The following is a 14,433-nucleotide window of genomic DNA, read 5'->3' as shown; positions in this document are numbered from 1 at the left end:
ATAAGTCTGGATTAGAACCATTGATCAATGACGCGCCATTGGTTGGTCTGACAACGCTGTTTTCTGCGTTGGAATAGCATCATGGCTCAATAAAGAGATAAAAGAATAAGCAAATAAATATTGTATAAAGCAAAAATGGTACCTAGTCGTTCGTCTATCTGGCGGCAAAAGAGCCCAAAGGTGAGTATGTATGGTTTATGAAAAACACCAAAGCTCACCTGCCCTGCCAAAACGCCAATCCATGCCGTCATCCCTGCATTGCTTCATTCCATGTTCATGGTCTTTCTCAACTTCCGTAGAGAGAGAGGTTTCACCAGATAATCAATCTCCACAGAGAATGCCTGGTCTTGCATTGCGGCGGACGCAATTCCCGTCAGCGCCGTCATGCCCGAAGGCGAAAGCGAGTTTTCTTTTTCAAAGTCTCTGATTTCGCTCGTAGAAGTGAGACCGTCCATCACGGGCATGGAAAGATCTGCCGATAAGATTCTCATTGGGTCAAAAATTATAGATCGAGGTTTCTTCATTAAATACTGTTTGGATATGCTATCCGTGACATGAAGGTCACATTTCAAGCTATCGGCATTAAGCCAGGCTCAATTATTATTCCCTTGATTAGGATTAAGCGATGTGACAGATATATAGTCTCGCCTTAGGCCATCAAGGGAATCGGCACAGGTCCCTTTGGACCAATACTGCCACTGATGTTTGCCTGGTGCATAGAGCGAGGACCCATGATGATCGGATAGTCAATAGCAGAGTGGAAGAGTCCGTAATTATCCCAAATTACCATATCTCCTTCCTCAGCTGGGGCCAGCAGGATGTACTCAGGCTTGAGGATCCTGTTCTGGATACCCAAAATAAACTTGCGAATCTCTGCCACATCCTCAACAATACGAGGCTGCTCCTCCTGGGAGCTACGCAGATAAAGCTTTCGGGCACAGATTCCGTGGACCTGGAAGGCTTTGTCGCCCGTAAAAGGATTCACCCAGACCAATGGATACTATTCCTCAAGTTAGCCAATAGATCATGCGACTCGGGGCTCGATCAGATCAATACCTTCTTCACTGCCGTCGTATCATATTCTCCAAGTTCTTCTTCGGTGAGACGCTCACCCCCTTCTGCTAGACCAAGGCCGTTGGTATTGCCCTTGCACTTCTCAATCCACTTATATGGATAGGGCGCATATTCGACCCAGCTGTGATCGACCAACGCCTGCTCTTCGGGCGATAACATGAGATAGAGCTGAGATGTGCTGAAATACGCAGTCTGTCCCGGTGGGGATTGCATAGTTTGACCGGACCCGTCGGCCCATTGAACAGTGAGATTGGGTCCTTTAGGAAGGGTAACACAGCGCAGGGTTGTGAACCACGCAGGATCCTTCCCATACAGTGGAGCATCGATATGCCAGCGTTGGAAACGCGTGATGCCCTGCTCAAATTCCTCCACGGATGGTGGGACGGCATGAAAGTCATTGCTGAGTCCGCGTTCGATGGTGTGGTTCACAATACCGAAGTGGTTCTCCCCTTGGAAGCCCTTGCCAATTAATCTGACGTTTTCTGCGCCGGGGATTCCAACGACCTCTCTTCCTTGCTAATATCCGTCAAAGCTCGTGAAAATGAACAAAAGTATCGGATGGGAAGGCATACAGCAAGAAGTCCACCCTTCGCCCGGAATGTGGTAAGATTTCCGTGACTGTGGCCATCACTGGCCTTGGGATCTAGCCGGGTCACGAGCTCCCATTGCTTCTTAGGATTTAGGTTGTGTTGGGCTTTAACGACAATGACCTTGTGGCGCCAAATGGCAGTTTTGAGACGATCGACATCGTCATCTATTCATCTATGTTAGATCCGGCCTCCAACCATTAAGATAGTGGGTTCAATAAGGACCCACCTGAGATGTTGTTCAAGTCTACTCCAGTCACGCGAGCTCCGAACTATCGAAACATGAGCTTGAAAATACTACCACTAGGCTATTAGACATGGATACTCACGTTGAACTTTTGCTCAGGTGTCCGCTCCAGCGGTGTCACAGTGAAGGAAGTGTGGTTGTCCATTGCGTACGATCGATTGTTGTTCTAATGCAAAGGAGGTGTTGATCGATGATCTGATTGATCTGATTGATTTTATTTATGTATTTTTATCAATCTGGCAGGTCCTTTCCCCAGAAATTGAGGGGGGCCGTTTATCAATTGCATTGACTTCTATTGGTCTGACCTATTATTTCCCCCGGCCGAGTCCGTCCGAGCCCCCGCGGCATTTCAGCAGAGATAGGCATCGCACATCACATGCGCAATTCGTTATCCATTCATGCGATTCGGATTACCATCCTTGGAGCTTGTATGTTACCCAAGACAAATAAACCAGACATCTATTACCATATCGTCGCACGGACCATGGAGCGGGTTTGCAGACCACGGCAGAGCCATCCCGGCCGACAGCACGGCCGATCTTGACGGCCGCTTAATCATTACCCAGTCGGATTCCGCAGAGCTCCTCGTCGCACAACCGACAAAGGGTTTCAAGCATTTGGAGAGTCTCACAAAATTATCCGGGGTATGAGCTGACAAATGACAAGAAAGTATCAGTGAGACTCGCATCGCAGGGTACGGGGTCTCAGCTCTGTCGTAGATGAATCTAGCATCGATGATAAGCTACAGAGCTGGTAAAAACATAGATTATAGTCTGTAACTCCAAAATGTTGTGATCTATCTATCGTATGCACCGGAATCTATTCCTCTTCTCTACGGAATTACCAGGATTGATTGGAACTCAACCTAGAGGCTGGATGTTGTATATAAACCCTCAATTTTCTTGTCTAATGAATACAAGCAACCTTCCCTCTGAATTATAACACAGACCAGTCGTGGTTTGAGCTAATATATATATATGGAATCCGTGTACGCTAAGCAACGCGACCCACAAAGCAGAAGTTTGACCTGCTATTGGTGGACTTATTGAACCAACAAAGCCCAGGCATATGTAATACATCGTGTCGCATTAAAGCTGGCATTGTACGATTCAAGGTAGTAAGGAAGAAATGAAAATATCGGATATAGTGTGATTATGACTAGGATATCTACTTGTCGACCTTTTCAAGAAGAGTCTCGATGGCTTCAATGGATCCCTCCAAATTCTGTAGAATCATCTGATGTCCAACGCCATCAAGGATAATCACCCACGCATTGTCTCCAGTCAACTCCTGTAGTCCCACGGATCTTTCTGGAGGAGAGATGATATCACCACTTCCTGCCAAAAACAAGGTCGGAGCACTGATCAGGCTGTAATCCGGATCCAGATGATCAAGACCCGCGATCGCTTCACATGCTCTGGCATAGGATTCGGCATCACAGCTGGCCACTGCTTCCCGAACGCTCTGGCGGAGCTCAGGTTCAACCGTCCCTTGTAACGGGAAGTTGGAGGTAGCTGCTATCTCCGCTGCAGTTTGAATTCCTTCTGTGCGCGTCTTGGCCGCTAGACCTAGCATTCGCTCTCTTGCAGCCGGAATGTGGGCGACTGAGCGACCTGCTCCAAGCAAGGCGAGACCTCGAACCTGATCTGGGTGTCTCGAGGCGTAGTGCATTGAGACGATAGCCCCGAGGCTGTGGCCGATGAAGAGCAACTTCCTCCCGGAAAAGCCCCCAGGAGGGTCTTGCAGAGATGCCACGAGATGTTCCAGGTCGTCGACATATCGGGGAAGAGAAAGCGTAGTGTCAGGCGAGGACAAAGTGGTTTGGCCGAATCCCTCGAAGTCAACGCAGGCCAGGCGGTTGATCTCTGGCGACAGAGACTGTAGAATTGGCCAGAATGTCTCGGTCGATCCACCTAGTCCGTGAAGAAGAATAATGAGAGGGCCTGATGGGTTGCCTGTTTGGGTGAAATGCACGTTTGTGCCGTTAGGCGTCTTGTGATAGAATGATGTAGAGGATGTATCCATGTTGAAAAATAGGGCTCAACGTGAGTTTGTAATTACTGCAAATCGTTGAGGAAGCTTGAAAACTGCAAGGGCAAAAGACTTCAATAGAGAAGAAGTTGCTGTTCTACTCAGGCCCACCCGATCGGCGGGTCCGTCCACGGCCGAGAACTGCCCGTCTATATCCGCGATCCGACCGTCAATTTGTCTGCCAAGTCCAATCAGATATCACCTTGGAAGCGATGTCCAGATAAAAAGGATAAATAAACCAATGTAAGCAAGGTATCGTACCTTGGATAAATTATCTTTAACATGGTTTTCGCTGTCTTTACCACTGCCACTGAGGCCGAGGCCCCTAAGGTCCTGGCTATTCGCGAGGTCTACCAACCTCCGTCGGCGACCAGTAGCGATGGACGTGTGGTGCCCATCAAGCATGACAACAAAGTAGACTTTGGAGCCGAGATCTATGGTATTGATCTTAACAACTTCACCTCCGCCGATTTTGCCCTCATCTCTGATGCCCTCCATCGCCACAAGCTCCTAGTTTTCAAGGAGCAGCCGCAAATGCTGACACCACAACAGCAGTATCGACTTGCTTCATGGTATTCTACCCATAGACTGTCTTCTCATCAATATTAATTATTTACTGATCCTTGTCTTTCCTTTAGCTTTGACCCTGACGAGAAGACCGGAGGTTTCGCTCACGGCGCCGACCCTGTACTTCTGTCGGAAAATGGGGTCACCATTTATGGTCTTCCCAACCGGCCAGCTATCAACGCCCAGCCCCAGGTCCATATTCTAGGGCGTGGCGAAGTTCCTCAAGGCCATTTCGATTTCCCGCCAGGATTCAAAGTGAAGGGTATTGACCATGTCAACTTCCACCTTCCACCACACACCCCACAGGAAGAAAGAGATGCCGGCTCCAGTCGTTTTTATCAGTGGCACTGGGATGGCTCTCTGTACAAGATTCCTCCCCCACGGGTAGGCTGTCTGCTGGCTGTACGCACACCGAAAGGCCCCGACGTTACTGTTCACTGGGGTGATGGTACTGGGAGAACGATGGACATCGCACCCGGTGCTACTGCTATGATAGCGGGATCGCGGGCACTACAGGTCTTGGAACCAGAATTGCGCGAGATTGTCTTGCACAGTCGTATTGAGTACGCACCGCACGCGTTCCAGTGGATGTCAACTGCGCGCAGCACTAAACTCGGCCATCTTATCGAAACGGAGGGACGCGAGATGCCGCTAGACAAACTTTCGCCGTGGACAGAGGATGGAATTTGCGTTTACCCTATGGTGTGGACCAATCCGGTGACTGGGGAGAAGTCCCTTCAAGTCCATGGCCAAGGTGCTTTCAAGTTGTATCTCAGGAACAAACCGGATGGGGATGAGACGGTAGTCACCGACCTGAAGGAGGTCCGCGCCTTTATGGACAAGTGAGTTTCTCTATTTTGGCGTTAGGGATCCATGATGAGCTAACTAGCGACCGCAGGATTATGAGTCCAGTCTTGTCACCGGAGAATATTTACGCGCATCCTCATCAGGAGCAAGATGTCATCCTCTGGTACAACCGGGCCTTGTGGCACAGTATTGTGAGTGTTTTCTTTTTGTCATTTGCGAAAATGCAATTCCTAACTGATCACAGACTGAGTTCCCCGAGTCTTACGGACCACGAATCATGCATCAGTGTAACATCGCAGCGTCGGACCACCCTTCGGTGTAGGAAGATGCCTCATCATTAGGCTGCGGCAGCATCGGACGGATCGTACGATGTTATCATATCGTATCGGATCATAGCCGACCTCGATACGATAACGATATTTGGATTTTCCGTCCGATACGACTACGATATTCAACTTGAGCTGTTGGATAATCGTCCGATATCCATCCGATAACAAATCTTACACACAGGCCAAGACTAGTAACCTAAACAAATTTGTATAAGATATGCAATTTTCCTAGTATTTTTGGAGTAATCAATGTGTAATCGGTAGTATATCTATCACGGGAATATGTGGCCTATGATGTTTTCTGCTAATGGATAAACCTTGTCACTGTTTATTGCAATATCGGATATTCAATTATTCAAGATTATATTACAGCTTATCAAATTCAAATCTATCTGGCTGCTTTAGCTTCTTCCGAATCCTCCCTGATCGTACCTACGTACACTCTTTAGTCAGTATTCTAGGAAGCGGGATATCATTATCACTATCATCCTGAGGCTTAACGGTACTATAAAGCCGCTTGCGGCGTGGTTGCTTGTCCTGGGTTATAACCGGTAATGCGTATCTGTATGACTTCTTCAAGCATGGCAACATTCATGCACTGGAACGAGATAACGGGGTCCGCAAGGGCGATATCTGGTTCGTGCTCAACGACTTCTCGCTCGTGCTAGCAACGATAGTGACGAGTCTGGAAAACTTCCTCAAGCTGACACCTGGCACTGAACTTGATATGTTGGATGTGATGGGTGGAGGCGAAGCTCACGAAATGGAAATGGACGGCACGCTGAGCGAGGCGGCCGTCAATGACAGAGACACGGTAGTGACGACGTCCGCACACATAGCCAGGCACCAGCAGATTAGAAGTGATTCGACTCGTCCTGTGGCCTCAATGTTGTCGACTACGGAGAAAGTGGGAGTGACGGAGAATTGGGATGACGACGTGAGCGATGGACCTGGAGGAGCCAAAGAAGGCACCGAAGACGCTCCAAACAGTTTAGATGTTGCCTTGGAGCTTGCCAAGAAAGCAAAGGAGAAAGAGAAAGCTCGCGGAAGGCGAAAGTGGGCGGTTCAAAGCGAGAGTGAAGAGCCTACCAAGTTTGCCAGCAAGGAGCCCTCTTCTGCTGCTGAAAATGACGGGGATGATCGCATTCTGTTGGTGTTGAAGGCGTTCAAGGTGCTGCAGGAGGAGTTCAACGCGAAGTTCAGGGCCATGTGGGCATAGACTGCGTTGGATGTATCATTGCTGTATGGAGAGTCAGTCTGTCGATGAGAAGTGTGAGAGTTTCCAAAATTGTCTCGTAGAATCCTACCCATGCACGACCTTGTTTTCGAGGACAAATCCAGCAATCATGATATACTACAAACACTACGAGCCTTTTCATGGAAGTGCGTGGATATTCAGTTGAATGATTATCCATCTAGCCTCTTCGACATTGGATTCAGGCATACCGATAGGAAAGAAACAACTATACTATTCCCTATTGTTAAAGCAACTCAGGGGTTGATTCCATTTCTCCGTGTCATGATTGGATCGTGGTGCGTCCTCCTGGCGAGGGTACGTGCCGACTGGCTGCGCACCCCATCAAAAACCTCGAATTCCAACTCCAGCTGCCACCATTTTTAGACTCCATAGTCGAGAATAACTACCATAAAAACAGGCTAAATGGTAAAAGAGGCAAAATTTTCACCTGGAACCTGAAATAATATACGAATACCGATGTTATAAGCAAAACCTCCTCTGAAAAAATTGAAAATCCGGAGGTCACTTACTTGATCCATAATGCCTTAAGCTCCCTCCGACTTCTCTGCACACCTATTAGTCTCTTGGGTGGCTGTGGGCCTCGACCCTAGTACTGTGTATTTACCACTGACTCTGCCGAGAGTCGCCACGCACGCGACGCGTAGGTCAGGAACGAGCGCGTCCTAGTAAAGTTGGTTAAGCATTATCAATCATGGTTTTCCTGTGGAGAACTTGTAAAGTCGGTATGTGGCATCGTACGCTTGGCGGCGTTCGAGTCTTTGAGGGCTGAGTAGAGCTTCGTGGAGCTGATAAGTAATTAGTGGTGCTCAATAGTGCGTTATTGAAAGAGTGTGGAAATGGCAACCCACGAGCTGAGAACTGGGACTTTTGACGAGCCTGCCCTTCAAATCTTTCGCCAATTGCTACCTGTGTCTCGTAACTGAAGAATTTCACCTGGTCCCCTTCCGTGTTACATTAGTATCAGCCTTGATCAAATGTGCCGGCACTCTGACTGAGACATATGTTTCGCTGTTGAGCTATCTATCCTCGATGCTTTTTTTCTTCGGTAGACTAAACCGGCAGCGTTGACGTGGACGAGTGACTTTGTACGGGCTATAGATTTCCACCTTGATGAAGTGTTGCGAATTGTGAGTATCGCAAATAATGGATGTATAACAGTATTTCGTATTCCTCTCTTCCTTTCTTCGCCCCCTATATTTACCGCGGAATCATGACCAAGATGATCTTCACCATTCAAATACACTCTTGTCACGGTACTCGGCGACTCTTGAATTACATCAGTTGTACCAGAGTGTGGTGTTGTGCGATCTCCGCTCTCCACCTCCGCATGCGAATTTCGGTAGTTGGGTCAGCCACTGTAAGCAGTGTGGGTGGCCAAAAAGAATAAGGAAGCAAGCAATTCGGATCAGCGCTGAGCCTCTATGTTAAGTCGGGAGGATGTCACAAATCAAGGTGTGGTGGTGGACAGCAACAGCTGTCGCTTTGGTGAGATTTATTCCGAATCCTTTCAAACCTCTGTCATTTACCCTGCACCGGGAGGTTTCCGGGTACCTTGCGCACTGCAAGACCACTCACCCCGAGTATAGGGGGCCAGCCGACATGGTTCATGTCACAAGCCGAGGCCCTGCGGTGTAACTCATAAAGCAGCGACCGAAGCATCTTCTAGTGGGTCTTTGCCAATTGCCGCAAGGGAGCATAAAACAGGAATCATCCGGCAAGGCGAACGAGTTATCATGCCACGGTGTGACCTTGTTTGATACACGGACAACTAATAATATTGCATGTCCATTCAATGCGCTATCAAAGTATAATACAACCTTGCCCCCTTTTAAGCTTTTCAATTTCCTGACGTAGAGTCTTCACATCTGCTTCGAGGTTCTCTACTAATATTACGAGGGATCCCTTATCTAACACTATCCTTCTAGCTTCGATCATAGTCGGCTAAATGCTACGGCGCGGGGGTTCGAGATACGCTCGTAACGGGTAGACCTGGTCGCCCGTGAGTAGTTACTATTCTATTTTCTCCTACTAGATACACTTCTACTTATATAGGCGAGTATTCAAGAGACGATCGAGCGCGTAGGGCTCCAGCAATTCTTGGACTTAACCATTCTCGTCCAGGGTAAAATCCTAAGGACCCTGGTAGTGTTCAGGTTGGAACACCACGTACAGGGCCTCCTGTGAGAGTTCCGGCCCGAGACGGGACACTCGGAGAACAGACGCCACGAATTGTTTCCACGTATGTCGGTATCATTATCAGCCCTATGAAGTCTCCAGAAAGAAAAATGGTCGAGAAGATGGCTCGGTGACCGCATGACTCTTGAGCCAGGTAAGAATGGGATGTCCGGTACGACACATAGTTTCCTCACAGCGGTCAAGTACGTCGTCAATTCCGGCAACCAGATGATAAATTCGCTCTTCGTCTGCTGGTGGACTCAGTAATACTCTGCCCTGGAAGCAGCCTAGCAGTAGACCGTGGTTGATACTAGAAACGGCTGGGAGAAGCATTAGTGGGTTGAGAATGTCACGGGAAATTCCCTGATATGTCACGATCCACTGCGTCCTCTCCAGCCATGGGCGAGTCCCTTCATAAGTATCTTGCCCGCTATACTGAGAACTATTCTGTGGTTTCTGGACGGTGTGAAAGTGCACTTCTCGCTTGCGTGGGTTATAATATTGGCGCTACACAATTGAGGTTCGTTTACAACACCTTCGTCCATGCCCTTTAAGGGTACGCTCAAAATAGTCCAGAATGATTGGGGCGTAGTTGACTGGGTCCAGGACTGAGCGGAAACTGGCTTGTACAGCATATCCAGATCGAGACGCACCGTGGGATCATCCTATTTGTTCCCCTTAGGTGCCGGCGTATGAGATGTACGCTTGTACTGATATAGGGATACTGTAAATACTGAAACCGGGCACACGAACCTGGGGAGCCAAATGGAGCTAGATGAGATTGTGACCCGTTTGGCTATGGTTTAGCTAGGCGGCCGCTTCTGAACTGATATATTTGAAGATATTGGTCCAGTCCATTTCGCCGGTTCTTGGGGATCTGATGTTTTTCCGCAAATGATTGCTTGCCCGTATGCCTTCGGTAGGTATCACGTACCAGCAAAGCGTGCAGATGGCAACGTTCTCCTCCCAGTCGAGATACAAGGGAGCGAGGGCCATTCGCGCGTGGAAACTGGATAGGCAAGGGGAGCAGAGTGCGACATTGAAAGATGACAGGTTCCTAACAAACCTGTCGAACAGAAAAAGAGTGAAAATGGTAGCAGTTGATGAGGAGAGCGCAAAGAACTCTAGGACCTCGCCATAATGTACTACCACTTTCTGGTAACGCGACGCGTCGCATGTCGAGCGAGGGAAGAGATATTGCCCCTTCCAATCCCCATATCGCCATCGCTACGGATGGTTTGGGACCAGTGCTAGTGAATAGAGAGAATTGAAAAGAATAGGCTCAGTTGTGTCATCCCCGAAATCCAAGTATGAGGGAAGCATATCTTGATCAATAATGGCAATTACATTAGATGGTAAGAGTGCATGGTCGGGAAGCACATGGGCATTGATATGGACTGTAATGGCGGGACAGGTCCTTGTGGCGTAGTAGGCTAGTAGCCTTTGAATCTCACCACGTGACCTTGGTCCGGGGTTTTTCGTCCGAGGTTCTATTGGCTAGAGTCGTCTCGACTCTCCTGCCACCAGTTTTCGAGATAATAAAAAAAATGAGAAGGGTCCTGGAACGGGGTCACCACAGACATTCTAATGGTATTAAAAATTGTCTCCGAAATGGCAGGTTAGTGGTGGATGTACCAGCCAGTCAGAATTCGCCGCATAGGCAGGTTTTTCCGAAGCCAAGACTCTAATCGTCGGTCTCACATGCGTCTTTCCTCGTGCGGGGAAGCATAAACGCGGATTAGCCCCTACTAAGCTCTATCCATCGTTCTTCTTCTACCGTCCCTCTCAGTATTATTCCAGCATGGGTCATTCGCTCAAGGGTCGATACTTTTATCGTTGCTATTCTTCCGCTAGTGCCGGTGCACTGAGATGTGGAAAGTACGACGATGCCCCCAATAAGCTGTCGCACCACGAACTACTTCATGAATTTGCAAATCACAGAATCCGAACTAAGAAAGTTCCCACTGCACTCGTCTCTGTCACCGTTCGACCCCTTGAAGCCCTCCAACGTGCCTTAGCGAAATTTTACACTCCACAGGAATATGCGGAGGGCCCAAAAGAGATATGGATTGCGATATTGTTTGTTCCGGATGATGCCAAAATAAAGCCTCACCGGGCCTGTGAACTTGCACAACAGTCCACAGGAAGCAAAAATACCGATGTTTTCAAATATGAATATCTTTTCGAACGAGAAATCCCGAAAGCTTACGTGAAGCACAACGTCTCGCTCGAAAAGCTGCTCGAAGGTGGACTAAGCGTGAAAAGCTTCCTCGACGCTGACAAAAACTTTCCCAGCACTCTGAGAAGTTTGCAGAGATTAGTAATGAGAGAATTGCTGGATGGGGACGCATACGGTGTTGGTCGTTGGCTAGGTGGCATCGCACGAGCCTTCGGTATCGGAGCACCATTTTACGAAATCGCCCATAATATACTTTCAGATTGCCTTAAGCGCTTCAGCTGCATCGACGAGGATCATCAGTATGGCTATTTTCATTGGGTGGATGATTATGGAAACGTTGAATTGTGTGGTGGTATTGAGTTTGCAAGCATATGTGACATTGAAGACGGAATTAAAGATGAATTCGATTCCTGGCTTGGCCTTTGAGAACGAGTTGTGTAACGCCCCGCAGCAAGCAAGCTACTTTGCAATACATGTTGTCTCCAAAGCTTCTGTTTATTCCTCCCCTGGGGTAGCATTACTTAATTTTAGCGCTGAAACGGGTCTAAAATATGTACTCGATACTGCAGCGCAGACAAGTGAAGTTTGAGGCCAACGTCCAAGCTTTTGAGCGGGGCGAAAATACGCGGCGATCCACTCCTACACCACTACCGATTTGGACTTCATCAACCACCCGTCCCTCTGGCGAGCGCCAATTCTGCTCCGGCTGTGCCCGACCCTTGCTTTCCTTGCAGTACAGGACGTGTGATGGCTGCCGTGCAAAATCTGCGCGTTGGAATCCCATAGCTCTCACCAAACCGCACCTTCCAACGACCAGCCATCTTCTTCCTTACAGCTTCCTTCGCTTTCTGCCACTGCGGATGCCTCTGCCCGCCGTGTGCTCTGCTCCCACTGTGCACGGCCCTGGCGTTCCCTGCGGTACATGACGTGAGACAGCTGCCGTGCGAAGTCTGTACGCTCGAGACAATTTGCTTCTCACCAGTCCGCACCTTCCAACCGCCTGGTATCTCCTTCCTTACAGCCTCCTTTGCTTCCTGCTTCTGCGGATGCCTCCGCGCACCGTGAGCTCTGCTCCAGCTGTGCCCGGCCTTGGTATTCTATACAATTTAGAACCTGCGATTTCTGCAGCGAAAAGGTCCGTCAGAATCATCTGCCTCGTCTTCATAAAGCACGGTCTGCGCTTTGGTGGGAGCGCCTGAGCCGCTTCTCAGTCCCAATCTCCTCCTAAACATGACTGACATACCCTACGCAACCGCAGGGACAGTGGACCTGCTTCTCGCCCGCTTGGATGGAGAAGATCCTATTGTTAGCCCCGCTAAGGATAAGGGCCGCATTGGGTTACAGGCGCATATACAAACGCAAGGCACCAGGAAAGTCCGTCAACTGCAAAGCCTCCTCCAATTGGTGCCAACCAGAGTAACAACCTTCAGTACGATCACTTCGGTAAAGGCGAGCAGAGACTTGTGGGAGGCCATTGTTTCGAAACGAACAGAGATCAGAATTTCTGCTGGTCACACAATTAGTCGCTCTTTGAACGATGCAGGGCCTTAGAGGAATGCGATCTTGAGGTGTTCGATATATGCACGTGCCCAAGCTTTCGGGTTATTCCCTCGCCCACGCATAACCTACTACAGACTATGGCCCGTGTGTGTCCGTCCATTGGCGAACAACCTGTTGAGGAACTTCTCTATTACTGCTCTGCTGTGAAGAGTCGTCATATTTGAAACAGCTACCTATTTTAGCCTTTCCGCTATAGACTTCTTCCAATCCTAGTGTTAATAGCCCGGTTGAAGAGAATTTGAGTTCTTCATTGACTTTTAGCCGATCTGTGTTACTGGGAAAACGCAGCGGCCAAAGGCACTGATAGTATTTCAGCAGCTGTAACCAGGATCTATCGATTTTGGTGAATTTGGTGTCGACTAGGAATAATTCTTCATTCTGATACCTCGCTATCTATTGATATCGAAGATAGCTAGGTAGATAACGATCGATTCAGGCCTACTAAGCTATCTTTAGCCTAAGGTAGCGAAGATAGCTATCTATATCTAGAATCGATTACTGTCAGCTAGTGTATGTGTGGCTATATGAGTTAGTTAACCAGCGGCCCGCCGGCCAACAGCCCGGACCGGACCATCGTTTTTCCCGCAGAAGGACCCCTCTGCATATACCTCTTCAACAGAGAGTTTTACTATAGCAAATCGGCCAATCTAGGCCACGGATTCTAACATCCAGCTCTTTCCTAATCTATCAATTAGTCAGATCATCGTTATATGATCGGATCATCGATTAGATTATTGATTTGGTCTATTTTCTGCTGCCTAAACTGCCCCAATTGTGTACTTAAACACCTATCTGCTCATTAGTTTAGTAGTTTAGATTTAATGCACTTTTCAATCTATCCTATTAATCTCGTTTGACTATTATACCTAGAGAAGATCTTATGTATTTAAGGTCTATCTATCTCATCTTGGTCCTATTCGCTAGAAGAACTTCTATCTTGACTAGCTATCCTAACGTCCTATGTGGATCCTTCTTGTCGGATATACTAGGATCTGATAGTTATAAGCCCGATCGCTCTAACTAAATAGACTTCGAATCAACCGGACGGCTTCTTTCGGCTAAACTAGCTTGGCTACGCTATTAACTAGTCGTATCTGTCTATTATCCTTGTTCTTTTACTCTATCTCTTACTTCCGTCTCACTCTTTATTATAGCTACAGAAGCTAATTAGCTAGTCTTTTATCTAAAGACCTCTGCTGATTGGATTTAGTAGTATATAGCCGTGAAGGACTAAGCAGTTACGTAGGGTCTATAGGACTATATCAATCCTGAGGTACTAATCGAAAGCCTCAGAAAGCCCCCTCTAGAACTAGATTACCCCGAAATCGACCTAGCGGACCTTCCTAATCTAGCAGACGAAGCGCTTACGAGATATAATCTAATCTCTCGCGAGTATAACTGCTAGTTGAATCGCTTCCGTTACTATTAGAAAGGGGTAGATCGTCTAAAGCAGGGTATTCGTAATTTAGTTTCTACTAATAATAAGCGATTGATCCTATCTTAGGCTAACCTACGTAACGTAATCGATATGTTTCGTCTAATATATACGCCTACCAATTCGTCTCGGAAGCGCTAGATCTCGAAAACTTGGTCTAATCTGCGTACGTAAGCGCTACCTA

The 14,433-nt window shown here is 48.0% G+C and overlaps 6 protein-coding genes across 6 annotated transcripts; 3 read left to right on the top strand and 3 right to left on the bottom strand.

The window, feature by feature from the left end:
* Window positions 1–263: 263 nt before the first annotated feature.
* Window positions 264–455, bottom strand: N7458_000009 (uncharacterized protein; the record flags this gene model as incomplete). Its single annotated transcript, XM_056903403.1, has 1 exon — window positions 264–455. One exon carries the CDS (start codon window positions 453–455, stop codon window positions 264–266), a length of 192 nt encoding a protein of 63 aa, XP_056771170.1.
* Window positions 456–649: 194 nt separating this feature from the next.
* On the bottom strand, window positions 650–2,053 carry N7458_000008 (TauD/TfdA dioxygenase family protein; the record flags this gene model as incomplete). Its single annotated transcript, XM_056903402.1, has 5 exons — window positions 650–1,000; window positions 1,057–1,590; window positions 1,647–1,828; window positions 1,891–1,933; window positions 1,991–2,053. The coding sequence occupies 5 exons, from the start codon at window positions 2,051–2,053 to the stop codon at window positions 650–652; spliced, it is 1,173 nt and encodes a 390-aa protein (XP_056771169.1).
* A 1,022-nt stretch (window positions 2,054–3,075) lies between these two features.
* Window positions 3,076–3,933, bottom strand: N7458_000007 (alpha/beta fold hydrolase; the record flags this gene model as incomplete). Its single annotated transcript, XM_056903401.1, has 1 exon — window positions 3,076–3,933. The coding sequence occupies one exon, from the start codon at window positions 3,931–3,933 to the stop codon at window positions 3,076–3,078; it is 858 nt and encodes a 285-aa protein (XP_056771168.1).
* Window positions 3,934–4,221: 288 nt separating this feature from the next.
* N7458_000006 (TauD/TfdA dioxygenase family protein) lies at window positions 4,222–5,635 on the top strand (the record flags this gene model as incomplete). The annotated part of the gene is made up of 4 exons (XM_056903400.1): window positions 4,222–4,511; window positions 4,578–5,348; window positions 5,396–5,504; window positions 5,558–5,635. 4 exons carry the CDS (start codon window positions 4,222–4,224, stop codon window positions 5,633–5,635), a joined length of 1,248 nt encoding a protein of 415 aa, XP_056771167.1.
* A 561-nt stretch (window positions 5,636–6,196) lies between these two features.
* N7458_000005 (uncharacterized protein) lies at window positions 6,197–6,861 on the top strand (the record flags this gene model as incomplete). The annotated part of the gene is made up of 2 exons (XM_056903399.1): window positions 6,197–6,206; window positions 6,251–6,861. The coding sequence occupies 2 exons, from the start codon at window positions 6,197–6,199 to the stop codon at window positions 6,859–6,861; spliced, it is 621 nt and encodes a 206-aa protein (XP_056771166.1).
* Window positions 6,862–10,876: 4,015 nt separating this feature from the next.
* N7458_000004 (uncharacterized protein) lies at window positions 10,877–11,680 on the top strand (the record flags this gene model as incomplete). The annotated part of the gene is made up of 1 exon (XM_056903398.1): window positions 10,877–11,680. The coding sequence occupies one exon, from the start codon at window positions 10,877–10,879 to the stop codon at window positions 11,678–11,680; it is 804 nt and encodes a 267-aa protein (XP_056771165.1).
* Window positions 11,681–14,433: the final 2,753 nt, after the last annotated feature.

This window comes from Penicillium daleae (genome assembly GCF_028827525.1).
Source record: "Penicillium daleae strain IBT 16125 chromosome Unknown utg000001l_segment0_segment0, whole genome shotgun sequence".
Lineage (NCBI taxonomy): Eukaryota > Fungi > Ascomycota > Eurotiomycetes > Eurotiales > Aspergillaceae > Penicillium > Penicillium daleae.
Note: the sequence above shows the minus strand (reverse complement) of the source record. Positions and strands in the feature narration are given on the sequence as shown.